The sequence below is a fragment of the Schistocerca nitens genome, chromosome 4 (assembly GCF_023898315.1).
Source record: "Schistocerca nitens isolate TAMUIC-IGC-003100 chromosome 4, iqSchNite1.1, whole genome shotgun sequence".
Taxonomy (NCBI): domain Eukaryota; kingdom Metazoa; phylum Arthropoda; class Insecta; order Orthoptera; family Acrididae; genus Schistocerca; species Schistocerca nitens.
Genome location: NC_064617.1, coordinates 868,324,924 through 868,337,945, shown reverse-complemented (window position 1 = coordinate 868,337,945; position 13,022 = coordinate 868,324,924). Strand labels below are relative to the sequence as shown.

General features: G+C 40.3%; 1 protein-coding gene across 1 annotated transcript in view; it reads right to left on the bottom strand.

Annotated features, from left to right (window-relative positions):
- LOC126253340 (chromatin-remodeling complex ATPase chain Iswi) overlaps positions 1–12,707 on the bottom strand; it is a 123,325-nt gene extending 110,618 nt beyond the window's left edge. The window contains exons 1-3 of the mRNA XM_049954606.1: positions 12,488–12,707; positions 12,259–12,321; positions 12,017–12,174 (exon numbers count right to left, since the gene is read on the bottom strand). Of these exons, the coding sequence (XP_049810563.1) occupies positions 12,017–12,174; positions 12,259–12,321; positions 12,488–12,538 (272 nt within the window). The 5' untranslated portion in view covers positions 12,539–12,707. The remainder of the gene's footprint in view (positions 1–12,016; positions 12,175–12,258; positions 12,322–12,487) is intronic.
- Between the last annotated feature and the right edge of the window lie 315 nt (positions 12,708–13,022).

Here is a 13,022-nt window from a genome sequence, read left to right as displayed (position 1 = left end):
GTATCTGAACATTATGGGTTTGTTTTTCCTACTCATCCACATTAACTTACATTTTCTACATTAAGAGCCAGCTGCCTCATTCATACACCAACTAGAAATTTTGTCTAGGTAATCTTGTATCAATCTACAGTCACTTATCTTTGACACCTTCCTATGCAACAAAGCATGATCAGCGAACAACCTCAAAATTGCTGCCCACCCTGTCTGCCAGATCATTACTGTATACAGAAAGTAGCAACAGTCCTATCCCACTTCCCTGGGGCACTCCTGATGTTACCCCCGTCTTGAATTAACGCTCACTGTTGAGGACAACATACTGGTTTCTATTACTTATGTAGTCTTCGAGCTGGTCACATATCTGGGTGCCTATTCTGTATGCACATACCTCCGTTAAGTCTGCAGGGGAACACTTCAGAAATCTAGAAATGTGGAATCTGGCTGTTGCCCTCCATTCGTAGTTCACAGTATATCATGTGAGAAAAGAACAAGCTGGGCTTCGAATGAGCGATGCTTTCTAAAGCCATGCTGATGCAGACGTGAGCTTCTTGGTCTCTAGGAAATTTTTTATATTCGAACTCAGAATTTGCTCTAGAATTCTGCAGCAAATCGATGTTAATAATATTGGTCTGTAATTTTCTGGGTCAGTTCTTTTACCCTTCTTAAATACAAGAGTAACATGCGCTTTTTTCCAGTCGCTTGGCACTTTGTGCTGGCCAAGAGATTCACGATATATGCAAAATAAGTAAGGGTCCAATGACGTAGAGTAATCTTTGTGAAACTGAATTGGGACTCCATCCGGACCTGTCGACTTATTTGATTTCAACTCTTTCAGTTGTTCCTCTACACCACGGATGCTTATTACTATGCCATCCATATGGGACACTGTACAATGGCCAAATGATGGTACGTTTGTACAATTCTCCTGCATGAATGATTTCTTAAATGCATATTTTAAAAGTTCAGCCTTCCTTTTGCTATATCCTACTGTCAAACCAGACTGGTCAAGTGACTGGATGGAAGCCTTAGACCCGCTTAGCAATTTTACATAGGAACAGAATTTTTTCGGGTTCCCTGCCAGATCATTAACCTAGGTATGGTGGTAGCTGTTGTATGCTTTGTGTATAAATCTTTTCATAGATGCACAAATTTCTAGTAATCTTTGTCTGTCGTCATTTGCACATCCTCTTCTGAGACAGCCAAAGATGCACCAGGAGAACGCAGACTGCATGGCCTCTGTGTGTGCCTCCAAAACAGTAAAAGAGGCTGATGCGTGCCTGACTCGCTGTTGCTCAACACTAAGCTGAATGTCAGCAAATATTTGCAATGAACACTGGGGATTTTCTTTTTAAAATGTGCTTTCGACTTTGAACCAACTTAAATTACACTATAACCTCAGACTCATCAAAATTTGCCATTTGAACAACGCATGCAAATTTTGCAGGGCACAGAAATGGAAGGAGCAAATGGTGGGAATGTGTTTCTCTGAGGGCAAGACAGCCCACATTAGAAGAGAAACACTATCCATTAAAGGAATTATTTTCTAGAGAGACTGATGAGGCACAGCAGTTCCTAAACTATATAAAATATATAATTCATGTTTTCACACTACCCCCTTTGGGGCACACAGAATTCTCTCCATGCCTGGGTTGTCCCCGATCTTTAAGGTGCAGGGGAAAGTACACTATAAAATAGGGTCCCTTTTATCTTCATCCACAGGTGAAGCTCAATTTTTGCAAGTTTACTTTATTGGAGACGACGCGGTGGAGACTCACAGACTCTACTGAAAATTCACAATCAAAATGTGTTGGTGCAAGAGTTCAAAACAGACGAGAGCCGCAAGACTGCGATCAACACGGATTGTGTGCTGAGTGGACAGCACATGCGCCACCCCACTACAAAGAGGTCATGGCTGTGGTCTTGGTGACACGGTGCTGACCTCGCCAGGCTCGCTGACACATACCACTACTACGATGCTCTACCATATCACATTATGTTTTGAAATGGGTAAGAAGGATATCACTTCAGCATCCCTCAAATGAATCTGACAACTGGGTGACCAAACCTGAACAAAACTGACACGCGTGGATTTCTACACATTTCACCTGATGGTCTGCAAACATGAATACAATTTGTTGCTGTGGTGTTGGGTTTATCTGTACCAAATTTTGGTAGACATATGCGGAGGAGGAGAAGGAATGTCGAAGGGAAATAGCAGGCGCAGAGAATTATGCCCACCTGCAAGATGCCATTGTGAAGGCCAAGAACGAGAATCTTAATGACTTAGGTCAGATGGTCATCCTCCAGTTGTCATTTATGAAAAGGACGAGGTACCTTCACAAATATATCCAGGACACTTTCTCCTAGGCTGGGAACTATGGTTGGCTGGACTTATTCATCACCTTCATGTACAACACAACCTGGTCCGAGATCAGAGAACAAATGAGGGATGTGCATAAACTGACAGACTGCTGTAATATCTTCACAATGCAACTTTTTAATGTTAAAGTGCAAGAGCTGGTGGCTCTCCTCATAAAAGGGCATATTTTTGGTAAGGCACAATGCTTCAAGTATTCCACTGAGTGGCAGAAATGTGGCATGCCACATGTGCACTTGTTGCTGTAGTTAAAACAGAAACTGCAGCTGAACCAAACTGATCAGGTGATATCAGCAGGTTGCCTGACCCCAATATGGACAAATTGCTATATGACATTGTCACTAATATCCTACTCCTTGGTCCTTGCAGAATGTAAAACCCTACATCCCCAAGGATGAAGGATGGGCAATGCATCAGAAAGTATCCTTGGGCAAAAAGAGACCAAAACGAACAAAGAGCAGATATCTACTGTAGAGACACAAAGCAGTCGAGGGCAGGGGACATACGGCCACAAAGCAAGAGGTACTGCGTCAAGACGTCATAGTGCACAACATCTGGGTGGTTCCATACTCACTGCACTTTTCCAAAATTTTTAATGCCCAAATTAATGTGGAGTTTTGTATCTCAGTCCCAGCAATTAAATACATTTGCAAGTACATAAGCAAAGGCAGTGACCAGGTGATATTTACTGTGGAATGGCAGAGCTACACTAATACTGTCCCAAGAGACAAAGTGCAGATATTTAGAGCAGGTCGATATGTGAGCAGCAATGAAGCAGCACTACGGATATTGGGCCTGCTGATTTGTGAGCAGCACAGAATACTGTCACATCTTGCAGTGCAGGTGCCAACAGCAAGTGCCTGTAGTTCACAGATGCCAACTTGTGCAATCGAGTAATGACATCACCTACTACCACCCACACATTTTTCCATCCGTGCCAAACAGGCGAGTTTTCTGTATGCAGAACTGCCAAAATATTGCACATGGCACACATCACGGAAAGAATAGAAGTGTCGTGTACAGGACACCCTGGTTGAAGGCTGGCAATGTGTGAAGGGGTTAGATGCCCAAGGCAGAATTTACACCGTGCATATAACACTTTGAGTATTAATGAGTACAGCTGCAACTGACCTGTGCCTGGGGCCCCATCAGTTTTCAGGCTCTCAAAACAGTCTATGGTCATGAAAACGCCATGTTCCAAGCATGGGACGCAATGGGGCTTTTGAAAGGTAACTGCCTGCTGGCTTACAATGTAGAACACTGTATTCTGACAGTCACTGACCAAGTTGGGAGAACTCTTTCCTGTCATGTAGAGCAAATGCAGACTCTCAAACCTCATAACACTTTGGAACAAACAGAAAACTGTATTATCAGAAGAGATTGTACACAGGTGCCAATAGACCGCACAGGCCAGCGACTACATATATTTCAACGAAGGGCTGAAACTTATTGAGGACAAAGTTTTCTCCATGGTGGGAAAATGGTTGTCTGATTTCAGCATGCACGCCTCACGAATGGGCGATCTGTGGACAGATTTGCTCAGGGAGATCAGTTATGACACCACAGCCTTGGGAGCTCAAGTCACCCAAACTGCACATTTTTAATAAAATAAAATTCTGAGTCAGTTGGAGAATGGAGTATGGGTCTTTATTTCTTGGATGCACCTGGGGATAGTGGCAAGACATTCATGTTGAATTTTCTACTGGCACTTATGCGGAAGTGCAGGAATGTTGCACCCCCTGAGATGGCTGCAACCTCGTTCAGCAGAGGAATAATGACCACTTGGATGTTCAAGCTTCTGCTGAACCTCACGAGCGAGGAAACGCCAATTTGTGACATAAGCTGCTGCAGCACTGCAAATTGGTTGTCTGGGACGAATGGTCGATGCCACACAAGCGTGTGATCGAGACACCAGATTGAAGCTTGCAAGACATCTGCGGTAACTGAATGTTGATGGGTAGGATGGTTGTATTGCTCGCAGACTGCTTCCGACAGATGCTGCCGGTCGTTGAGCGAAGAACTGCGGCAGATGAGATCATCACATGCTTCAATTCTTTGCCAGTATGGGCAAATGTAGGAAGAATGCACCTCACAACTAATATGAGAGTCCGTCTATACCAAGTCTCAACACTTGGCTCAATACCTCTTGGAGATCAGTGAGGTCCACTTGTCAATGGATGCAGAAGGCTTAATAAATTTTGAAAGCCAATTCTACAGTGTTGAAAGCTTGGGAGATAATCTAATTAATGAGGTTTTTCCGAGCTTTAAGCAAAACTTGTGCAATGAGTAGTGGTTATGTGAAAGAGCAATACTGGCACCAAAGAATGAATCTGTGAGAAAAATGAATAAAAATATTATTGGTGCAAAGCACCTGGTGAGGTGACCATCTACATGTCAATTGATATAGTGATGACAAGAAAAAATGCTACTAAATATCCTGAAGAGTTTATAAACTCATCAGAGCTGTTCGGGGGTGCCATCCTACAAGTTTGAGCTGACGGTGGGTTGGCTGTCATACTGATGCATAACCTCGATGCACCAAGATTGTGTAATGGCCCCATTATACACATTCTGGAGCTGAGAAGGCATATTGTGCAGTCCACCATCACCGGCGAAGTCAAAGGAGATGTGGTATTGATACCATGAATTCCTATCATCCCAACAAACTTGCTTTTCCAGTTCAAACATTTTCAGTCACCTTTGAAAGTGGTCTTTAGATCACTAAAAATAAGAGCCATGGACAAATGTTAAAAACTGGTCGGTATTCATATAGGCACACCATGCTGTTCTCATGGGCAGCTCTACAATGACTGCTTGCATTTATCGAGAGCCAGAAATCTCCACATATACACAGAGAACAATAAGACTTGGAATGTTGTTTACAGAGATTTATTACAGTAGTTTTCTGTCTCTCCATACACACCAACAAAACTATTATCTTTTCTGTGGTAGGTGTGTTGCGAACAGTATTGAAATCATTTACTCCCTTTCCTGGTACATTTTATAATTCACTACTTGGTCACAGAAAAAGTTTTTCCCTTAAGTAAACGAGTGAGTGAGATGTGAATGACATGTACTCTGTCAGCTTCTTCCCTTGTCTGAAACATTTGGTGATATCCTCATTCTTCCTGTAATCTCCATCATTTTTTATAACATTTCTCTTCGTGCCATCCAGATTTCACCAGTTCAGTGTCTTCAAACAGACCACTTTAGCTAATACTGACACATCATATAGACTAGCTTCCAGCTATAGCTACTACTCATCCTTTCTAAGTCCCTTGTTATGCTTTACACAAATAGATGAACACAAATTACTGATAATTTGTTATACTCTTTTTTTCTGCTTGAAAATGAATTTGCCACACAGTTAATAAAAAGATCATTATCTGTATAGCCACTATTCCAGTTACACTGTGTGTGCATTGCTTATCTTCTGCTGTATGCTTAACAGTTACATAGGTGGGTGATTACATGAGAGACTGAGTCTGAGATATTTTATTTTACTTTTAATTTATGCTACAATTTTCTGAATCTACAAAAGTTAAATTTTACTGTGCTGAAAAATTTATTACACTTACAGAATTACTTGAGGAAACATAGATAAAGTATGCTCATTTGTAAATGAGGTTTGAGGAAAATCAGTTTGCTTTTTATGTTGGCAGCTATTTCAAGTTGGGCTGCAGCCACTTTTCTTTCAGTTGTTACATTTCAAGAGCAGAATATTATCTTCTGGACATAGTCCACATTTTTTTAGATATATAGCTATTTTTAAAAAAATAAGCAGGTGTTTATGGTAATACATTTAACAAAAAAACATTAAAAAGTATGCTCTCCAACTCAGCAGTAACAGCAATTCTGTTTACATTAGATTATACATGAGAAAAACCAATAAAAATACTCAATGACCCATAGAGCAGTAATCTGTAAATGACCATTGGCTATGTAGAAATGTTAAAGTACACCCACCTGGACAGCCGAGGGCATTAAAGCGTTTGCTTCCAGGACACAGGAATGTGTGTTGGCAGTAGATCAAATCCACCTTGTGGATTAAAAATGGAGGCTAGTAGGCCAGCCACAATGGATGTGGTCTTTAGGCATTTTTCCTGGATCAATGGAAGTGTCCGGTTCCACCCGTCAGCTTTGACCCATGATGTAAGGCTGTTGTGGTACATGACGTCACGACGACATGGAGTTTACTTTGTGAGAGTGGCGTGTTTGTATATGTCATTTTGATGTGATCGGTGGTGTGTTTATGTGTTGTGTGTTAGGTAAAGTTTTTGGTTTAGTTTGAATGTTTATAGGTGGCGTATTGTTGCGGTCAGTGGTTCTTTCTGGTGGTGTGTTTATGGGTAGCGTGTTATGTGGCCTATGAGGTTCATTTGCATCGTAGCATTGCACGTGTGTGGTATCGGTGGTTAACTGTGCTTTCAGCGAAATATTTTTCACTGAGTTAACGATTTTGGTTTTGTTATGACGACGTTATTGTAGTTTTTTTCTGTTCGTTGTGTGTGAATTTTGATAAATTGCTTTATTTATGTCTTTGGTAGGTATGAATATGACTGATAAGGTCAACAGTTTTTGGTTGTCACCAGTGATGGGGGACAGTGCGTTGTCTAATAAAATTTCTTCAGCTATTCGGCCTGTTGGCTGTAGACGTGAAGTGTTCAGTGTGTCGTGAAGAAATGAGACTTACTAAAGTTCCAGTGTCTCAGACAAGGGATGGCTGTATGTGAAGATGTCGGATAACTTATGTTGCTCCATTAGGCTAAGTTCCTGGTTCGAGAAGTCTAGGTTGGGCATACAAGAAATTGTGTTAATGACGTATCATTTTTGAGGTCAAGGGAAATGTTCGTTTGTAGGATTAAGTGTGGTGGTGGTGAAAGTTTTGAGATTTATAGTGCGGTATCAGTAATTTCTGTTGACCTATATAGGTCAAGGGAAGTGATCAATTTCAGTGGATTTTGTGTGTAGTGGAATTTGAGAAGGTTGTGAGGTCTTGATATTTTAGTGTTTTTTGTTGTTTGGTGTAGCGGCATGTGTTTATATTTAGTTTGGCCCCACCCAAAAATCCCCAGTTCCCCCACTTGTCCTGTTAGTTTCATTATATTTTTGGAGGAATATCTATTTGGTGGTTTTTCGATCTATTTTCGTGTTTGTTGTCATGTTTATGTGATGATGTCATAGGAGCGGTATGGGAGTCGTCGTGAATGGTCGTTTCCGCCATATTGGTGACGTCATTTGTCAAAGTAGAGGGGTGGAATCAGACACTTCCATTATCCCGATGGTAAACTAAGGTAAATACTAGTCTGATTCCCATGTCTTGCCTCAGATACATGATTCTCAAATACCTTGAGAAATGATGTCACATTTGACAGGATATGAACAGAGTGGGTACTATGAGTTTCTTCCTGGGGGAGGAGGAAGCTGGCAGTAGTTTTAAAATGATTTTGGGAATGTCGATAGCATTGTAATAATAGTCTATATATGTGTATGGTTAGTTCTCTGTGAAACTGGAGAGACAGCATACCAGTCCCAACCCAACACTGGTTGGATACAGAACACAAGAAAGGAAGATAATGTTAAAAAGTAACTCTGTCCCAACAGTGACAATTTTTGGACTGTTACTAATTCTAAACCATTTAACAGTTCTGGTCATTTTCAAGTTACATTGGTTAGTATAACAATGTACCTTGCTGGTTTACACTTATACTTATTTATCATTTATTAAAAGATTGGGATAACATCAGCAGAGTGTATGAGAAAACTTTGAGAAAAGTTGCAGAAAGATATCGGCACAAACAACACCCATTAAGCAAAAGGATGGGACAGAAGAAGATGGGAAAACATGAAGAAAAAGTATCTTCCTCTGAAAAATATACCGAGCGAGGTGGCGCAGTGGTTAGCACATTGGACTCGCATTCGGGAGGACGACGGTTCAATCCCGTCTCCAGCCATCCTGATTTAGGTTTTCCGTGATTTCCCTAAAATCGTTTCAGGCAAATGCCGGGATGGTTCCTTCGAAAGGGCACGGCCGATTTCCTTCCCCATCCTTCCCTAACCCGAGCTTGCGCTCCGTCTCTAATGACCTCGTTGTCGACGGGACGTTAAAAATCACTAACCTAACCTAACCTCTGAAAAATATTTAACTGAACATCACAAGGAGGACGCTGAATGAAAAAGAAAGAACAGACTTAAATTAAAATATGTACCGACTGAAGATGTGTTTGGGAAAATCTTCTTAAAAAGGTAGAAAAGCAGAGAAGATAAAAAATATTTCAAGTTGTAAAGTTAAAAATGATAATCTGCTTATAATGCAATTTTTTTTCACAAATGGTGAAAGCAGCAGTCAAACACCTAGTATAAAGGATGTCATGTTGGCTGAAGTCAAGATTAGGGCCTGCAGAAGTCACAGAAGTGTTCTATAATGGTCATAAGTTGGAAACATGTCAGTTTCATGCAGCCAATGCATTTCTAGTACTGAAAGAGAAACCTTACTACGCTCCTATTGTCACAAATATTTTACTTTTTTCTGAGCATGTCACCGGAACTGTCAGGACTTGTGAGGTCTGTTCAGACAGAGATGTCACAGGGTCGACAGAAGCGTCCGATCTCACGCGTTGGCTTTGACCCGTGACGTAAGGGTGTTGTCGTGTGTGACATCATGAGTGTGGCTGTCCCCAGTTCTGTTTTATCTTACTTTGTTTACTTTTCTGATCTGTTCGTTCTATCTCTTGAGATTTTTTTAAAATTTAAAAACACTTATTACTTATTTTAATTATCTGTTTCCTCCAATTTCTGTTTTAGTTTATTATATTTATCTTTCTGATCAGTTCGTCCTATCCCGCGAGATTTTTTTTTTTTTTAAAAGACAAAAAACACTAATCAGCTACTGAAGCATCTTTATCTTCTATGGGTTGCAGGGGTTACGACCCCTGGGGAGGTGGGTGGGTAATCATGCATGGCTGTCTTCACTTACACGTTGTAGCTACGCAAGGCGTCTAAATTTGTTTATATTTAGTTTGCCCCCCACCCAAAACACCCCATTTCCCGCGCTTGTCCCGTTAGTGTCATTAGGCTTCTTGTGGAAAGTGTGTGTGTTTGTTTTTGTTTCCGCCATATTTGTGACGTCATGGGTCAAAGCAGACTGGCGGGATCGGACGCTTCCGTATTTCCATGTCACAAATTATGAGGTTAGGCTGACCTGTGACAGTCTGGATGTGAGACAGCGAAGCCATTGAACGCGAAAGCTCGAAAACCTGGTTGTAGTGAGAAAGTTATCTGTAGTTTAGCCCGAGGTTTCGGTTTGGTTGGAATGTGTTTGGTTATGAACTGGTGAAGCCAACAAAAGTGAAAGGTAAAAAACCTAGTTGTGACGACTGATCTGTAACTTAGCCTGAGGTATAAATTAGGTTGTACTACGACAGTTTTACTCCCAAAAATTCAATTAACAAGCTTCGTTGTCATATATTTGCTCTTTCTGAGTATTCGATGAATTACGTCATTGTGGTCAAACAGGTATCTGATAGCACAGGTTAAATTAAATTAATCATTCTGGTTGTCAAAATATTTGACTCTTTCTTCCAAGTGTGTCACGATTTTGGTTGTGCTATATTAATATGAGAATGTGACAATATCCCTGACCTCAGCAGCCATGGACAACGGTCACGTGTGTACGTTTTCTACTTTAGAGGAAGACCTTTTGGCCAAAAGCTTACATGTATAGCAGTATTTTTGTTGTGCCTGCCTGTGAGAACATCTCCTCTATATGGTTAGCAGCAATCTATCTTTTTTTGTAATAGTGTCATTATCCCATCTTGGATTTTTAATGATTAATATTGTGACATTTATTGATATTTCATTGCACAGAGCAGGGGTGTCCACCCCATGGCCCAAAGTAAGTATGAGTGTAGACCAAGATGTGAACATCTATCACACAAGCAAGGTGGAGGGCGGGCAGAATCCATTTCTTTTAAGTTATGATACAATGAATATTTGCCATTTGGGAAATACGGAAGCGTCCGATCCCGCCCGTCTGCTTTGACCCATGACGTCACAAATATGGCGGAAACAAAAACAAACATACACACTTTCCACAAGAAGCCTAATGACACTAACGGGACAAGCGCGGGAAATGGGGTGTTTTGGGTGGGGGGCAAACTAAATATAAACAAATTTAGACGCCTTGCGTAGCTACAACGTGTAAGTGAAGACAGCCATGCATGATTACCCACCCACCTCCCCAGGGGTCATAACCCCTGCAACCCATAGAAGATAAAGATGCTTCAGTAGCTGATTAGTGTTTTTTCTCTTTAGAAAAAAAAAATCTCACGGGATAGAACGAACTGATCAGAAAGATAAATATAATAAACTAAAACAGAAATTGGAGGACACAGATAATTAAAATAAGTAATAAGTGTTTTTAAATTTAAAAAAAATCTCATGAGATAGAACGAACAGATCAGAAAAGTAAACAAAGTAAGATAAAACAGAACTGGAGACAGCCACACTCATGACGTCACACACGACAACACCCTTACGTCACGGGTCAAAGCTGACGCGTGGGATCGGACGCTTGACGCTTCTGTCGACCCGCCACTTGAAACTTTCGTAAGCTCATCCTATACATCCCCCCTCTTCTTTTTAAATGAGTGCATAATTCACAGAGTTCTTTTAATTGTTGGTGGGCACACACAGCAATGTCCTTTTGCTGTATCACTATTATCAAAGTTCCATGGGCTATTAAGAGCTCGGTTTGTAAACCTCTGATATTCAGCGTTAAAGGGAAAGTAAGACAATTATTCATTTGATCATATATCATCCTTTAATTTATTTCTTATTTATAATTGTCGATATGTTTGCCTGACAGTTTGAAAGTTGTCCCACCCATGGCCTACACAGATAACTGGGAAACGACAATCATTACTGAGTTGTATAAATGAAGGCATATTAACAATAGGCCTAAGCATGTTTTTTATTTCTGTTAAAAAGAAAATGATCACAATATAAGTTTTGATTTGCTCAATTCTACAGGCAAAATTTTTACTGTCAAGAGCTAATTTTTTATTGTTTTCCACATTTCTTCCTAGAGTGAAGTAACTCAATTTCCAGTTATTAGTAAGACTGAAGTAGAGCAAACACAAAGCTGGCTTCCTTTTACTGTTCACTACATGTGAATTAAAGCACAAAAGAAACTTAAAGTGGACATGATTTAAATAGTGATTGCCCACAGGTTGTCCCAAAACCTTCCCTTAACCAAATAAGCTATAAGTTGGTTGTATCTGTACCCTTCTCCCCCAAAGCCCAGGAATATAAACAAATGTGGTTGCAGATATGACAGCAGTTATTTTTAAGATCCCTCTTACTTATATGTGACTGAAGCAGTTAACGTGAGAAGTATTCTTTCTGCTGCCAGGTTCAACTGATATGGACAGCTATGTAATGACTACATCATGACTGGATTTTTAATAAGTAATATTATATTATTACAAAGTTTAATGATACAGTCAATACACAACACACTCGCAACATATTTGTATTAGACCTAACAACGGAAACTGCACAACACACCTAGCATAAATCTGTCATATTTTGTATTGTGCTGGGAACTCTGGCTTTAACATGCAGTCGAAATTCAATACTCACTCTCCAGGATCAATTTTTGGTTGTTCTTTCCTCGGTCGCCCGGGTCGAACTTTTAATGGACTGGATGGTGTCTTCCCACCTTGGTTGTTGGACATAAAATGAGTGAAGATTTCGGTTTGTTTCAGTAAGTAATCAAAGCGCTTGCTCCGATCTGTAACCTTCGAAACACACAAATACACTTAATAGTAATTATACGTCTATATGGATGTTATCAAAAACATCACAGTGCTTAGATCACTCACAACTTTCACTTCGTAATCTTCTGGTTTCTCCCTCGATGACATCGTGTCGGCTGACGATGCATTCTACAGAAACATAACCAAAGTCATAAGCTGACAGTCTATAAACAAGTTATTTCATACTCCAAAACAAAAATAAAAACATAAATAGTAAGGTAATGAACACCAAAATGTATTCCAGACAAAGAACGTCTCGAGTTTTTCTTAAATTATAGGATACACCATAACGTACCGAGTTTTCACCAGTGTCCACTCCCTCCATAGCGTCTTCTGGTTTCGACATATTTACAAGTTTTCTATAACACTAAACGTACACTTCACACACCGGCTATAATTGTATACTAAGACAGCGCACTATACACATATAATGGCGGGCACAATTTACAGGGCAACCAACATTACTTTCTACACTAGAACTCCATTTCCACGCAACAGTGGGTTGGACGCAGGTTAGATGGTTACCTTCCTGAAATACCAAAGTTCCTACTATAAAGAGCGAAACGACTTTCACTTTATTGTGATTCCCGCGGGAGGAGAGGGATACCTGTGATCTTGGGATAGTTACAGGTCACTGCGGCTAGGAAATTATGGAATGATCTTTGTTACATCTTATATAAAATTCAATAATTTGTTATTATTATTTTTTATTCTACAATTTAGTCATTTCAAAATAGCGGGTTACTACGTAACTGAACAATAGGCCTTCAATTTTTCTTTCACTAAGTCCCACCTCGGACAGATTCTGGCTTAATGCCTGTACTCATGCA